The sequence below is a fragment of the Nicotiana tabacum genome, chromosome 19, assembly GCF_000715075.1.
Source record: "Nicotiana tabacum cultivar K326 chromosome 19, ASM71507v2, whole genome shotgun sequence".
In the NCBI taxonomy this organism is placed as follows: domain Eukaryota; kingdom Viridiplantae; phylum Streptophyta; class Magnoliopsida; order Solanales; family Solanaceae; genus Nicotiana; species Nicotiana tabacum.
In genome coordinates, this window is record NC_134098.1 from 98,719,906 (window position 1) to 98,724,025 (window position 4,120).

The following is a 4,120-nucleotide window of genomic DNA, read 5'->3' on the forward strand; positions in this document are numbered from 1 at the left end:
TTTTTTCCACAGGGTTTTTTCCTAGTAAGGTTTTAATGAGGCACATTATCTTTTAATGAACATCCAAGGGGGAGTGTTATGAAAATAATTATATTGTAGATGTTTATTTATTACTCCGTTATAGATAATCTTCATGAAGAAAGATTATCCATTTAGTACTCTGTTAAAGTTTATCTACAAGCAGTTGATGCAGGCATGTTGCAATCAGCTCAATAAAATGATTTGCAGCAGCTTCTTATTAAACAGACAGGTTGCAAGCAGCTCATGCAGACAGCTTACAAGCTGCTTCCTAAAAAGTCTCGCAGCTACTTCCTTTCTTCTATAAATAGAGGAGTTTTCGGTTCATTATGCACATGAATTTAAAATTGAATAATATATCAGTTTCTCTCTATACTTGTCTTCAATTTATCTACTTTATAGTATTTATTTTATAACACATTTTAACTTTTTTTTGTAGTTCTCAATATTCTACTATTCTTGTACCACATCTCGCATAGAATCATGCACAAATTCGTACATAACTTGTATTAAGGCCAACAAAAAGGTTGTATTGAATAGTGAGTAGTGACAATGCAAAATTTTACAGGGTCGGACAACCTCATCAAAGTTCAACTAGTCAAAGCAGTTTTTATCCCTTCAACTTTATATAGTTCTGGAAACTCCAACCTTCTGTATTTCACTTTTTTATTTAATATATACTCCTAAAGAGTTTAGCTTAAGCCAACCAATGCACTTCACATTTCCGAAACTATTCTATTCGCCACACAAAGAGGCAACAGCCATCACAAAGTGGGCCCAAAACCAATGCTTTCTTCATTTGCTTAGCTGTCACTCACGTTCTCATAATCCACACACCGACACTATCCACCAACGGCAACACAAGTGGAACATTATTAAAGTGTCACAACACTAAAAATAAGAAAAGGATTTAACATAAACAAAAGTACAGCAACTGAACAAAAAAAAAGAAAAAACAAAAACAATGTCCTCCTTCCTCAGCTCAACGACTCACTCACTATTAAAGGACATTTAAAAATTATAAATCAAATTAAATAAAATCTTCTCAAGCAGTCACAAATAAAAATATGACTCCAGAAACCCAAAAAACAAAAAAGTTAAACAAAAGCCCGTAAATGACGATCTAGGACAAATAAACGGACACAATTACCGAAACTGACACTGTAAGTAGAACCTTCAGCAATGTCGGAGCGTTAACGTTACCGGCGTTTTTCTTCGCCGTACTGTTCTCGGAATCAGCAGCAGGAGCATCCGCCGGAGCACCAGCTGGAGACGAGGTAGGCGGCGCCGGAGGAGACACCATCGGAGAAGGTGAGCTGGCCTCCGGAGCAGGGCCAGGGGAAGCTCCCTCAGGTGTAGGTGCCGGAGAAGTCTCCGGTGCAGGTCCCGGCGCCGGAGAAGGAGATTTCCCGAACAACTCCTCAGGGAGAAGTACACTGTCGACGGTGAAAATACAGAACGGCGTAGAGTCAATCACAGTTGAAGCGATTCTTGACGAGTCAACGCCGGTGTCAAGCGTCACCTGGTCACCAGCTGTAGACGCGCTCAAATCATACTTACTAGCACCATTAGTAGCTAGAGTAGAAATAGGATCCTTCTTCGTTTTCAAAGTCCCAATAGGAGTGTAACTCGGAACAGCATGATACTGTAACAGCGAAACCACCTCAGCACTTTTCAGTTTGTTCAGATCTGGAACTTTTGCGCCCTTGAACGCCTCATCATTTGGTGCAAAGACAGTTAAACCCGTAGCAATGGCAGTTTGATACGTCTTAAGAACGCCAGATTGGACAAGCAACGAAGCAAATGTTTTGCATCCCGCTTTCTCCAATGCCGCTGTTATGTTAAAGTCCGAAGCAGACGGTGCCGGAGCAGTCAAAATACCCGGAGCAATAATTGGAGAACTAATCTCCAACACAGAGATATTGTACTCGATTTGCTTAACGGATTTGGTGTACGTAGACGCTAACGGTGAGTGTGAAACAGCTGAGCCGAAACCCACTTTACCACCTTTAAGATCGGTGATGTTAACGGAACCTAAGTTGCCGTTAGCATTGCCGGTAGTTTGGTAAAGGGTAGTGGAAAGTGTAGTACCGTCAGAGATTTTGTGGAGTTTAGTGCTGTCAAAGTAATCGAGCAAGATGTGAAGGGAAAGAACGTTTTTGATGACAGAAAGTGGATGTTTACCGACAACATCGGACATGGCTCCATTGGTTAATGCTAAGACAGTGATAGTTTGACGGCTGTTGATTTCGTCGGCGAGTTTTGTTTGTGTGAGGTAACTGTTAAACTCACTGTACTCTGGAAATTTGCTTAAGATTTCAGTAATGTTGTGTGCATGAATGGAAATGGTAATGGACATGAGAGTAAAGAGGAAAATGTGTAGTGCACCCATGGTGAACGTTAGCAAAGAGAGGAAAAGCAAGCACTGAAACTTCTAAGGGAGTGAGGGAAGAGACAGAAGTGTGGTATTAAAGTGGAGGAGACGGTTGACCAGGGTTAAGGAGTGGGTAACTGTGGTTAAGTTAACTAGGGTTAGGGATGAGGGTGAGGAGAGGAATATATGGATAGCATGTGAGACAGGGGTGTGAGGGAATTCCGTTCAACTTTTTTTTGGGTAACAGCTGGAGATATCTGATGTTGTCGGTATTATCATCTTTAAATAAACTCTTTAAAGGTGTAAGTTACAAACATGTCCTTGAACTCTTGGTTGTTTGGGTTGGGCTTTTTATAGGGACATCTAAATATAGCAGTAATTCACGGTAAATTATTGATTATTGTAACGGTTGGTTATGTCTTTAAGCTAGAGTTTGGACCAGACGAGTGTGGAGTGGGGGGGTGGGGAGGGGGGAGGAGAGAAGAGGTACCTTAGTTAGGTGTAATAATGTAATTAGAAATTATGCTTTCTCCCAAGTCCATCTACTTTAATCGATTTTTTTTGTTATTTTCACGACCCGAAATTCCGACATTCGAACCGTGATGCCGCCTAACATTTTACTTGCTAGGCAAGTCAACGTTAGAATGATATTAACCAATTTTAAAACAATCTTTAGATTTATTAATAACAAAGAAATAAACGCGGAAGTAAGGTCTGAAATATAGTGATTAATCCATAAAAATAACAGTGTCTAAATATCATCCCAGAATTGGTGTCACAAGTGCACGAGCTTCTAGGATAAATACAAATAAATGTCTGAATAAAATAAAGTTGTCTGGAAACAAACACACATCTAAAGTAAAGTAGACGGAGACTTCAGAACTACGAACGACGTGCAGTTATACCTCAAGTCTCCTCTGAGTAGCTGAAATCCGAGCAAGTCTATGGTACGCCGCTAGGACCAACTTCAAAATATGCACAAGAAGTGCAGAGTGTAGTATCAGTACAACTAACCTCATGTACTGGTAAGTGCTGAGCCTAACCTCGACGAAGTAGTGACGAGGCTAAGGCGGGTCACTTACATTACATGTACGCAATATTGGTAACAACAACAATAATAAAAATAAATCAGATAACTCGTTTATAATAATTGAAGCCAACTCAACAGTCATAGCCAATTATCATTTTCATCAATTCTGTTGCAGCGTGCAACCCGCTCTCACAATATATTCACATTAATCAAGTCTGTTGCGGCGTGCAACCCTATATATATATATATATATATATATATATATATATATATATATATATATATATATATATATATGTGTGTGTGTGTGTGTGTGTGTGTGTGTGTGTGTGTGTGTGTGTGTGTGTGTGTGTGTGTGTGTGTGTGTGTGTGTGTGTGTGTGTGTGTGTGTGTGTGTGTGTAATCAATTATGTTGCGGTGTGCAACCCGATCCTCCAACATGTTCATTTACCAATTCTTATAGAAGAAATTTCCCCAATAAATGCAACAATTAATATAAATTATAAGACAACAAACATACAATAATTATGATTTAATTATGAAACAAACAAAGGCAAATAGCAAATTATTATGGAAATCAGAGAGAAAATATGCAGTTTAATATTTAATATATTAGATGTCAAATAACAATTAAGGCACATAATTCAAATAGCATGTAACAATTAATGAAGGAATTCAAGAATTAATATTTGACAAAG

General features: G+C 38.8%; 1 protein-coding gene across 1 annotated transcript; it reads right to left on the minus strand.

Moving 5' to 3' along the window:
- Positions 1–890: 890 nt before the first annotated feature.
- LOC107799234 (fasciclin-like arabinogalactan protein 10) lies at positions 891–2,647 on the minus strand. Its single transcript, XM_016622323.2, has one exon. The coding sequence runs from the start codon at positions 2,408–2,410 to the stop codon at positions 1,142–1,144; it is 1,269 nt and encodes a 422-aa protein (XP_016477809.1). The 5' UTR covers positions 2,411–2,647; the 3' UTR covers positions 891–1,141.
- Between the last annotated feature and the right edge of the window lie 1,473 nt (positions 2,648–4,120).

Coding starts and splice junctions, on each gene's coding strand:
- LOC107799234 (XM_016622323.2), bottom strand. CDS start 2,410: ATGGGTGCACTACACATTTTCCTCTTTACTCTCATGTCCATTACCATT.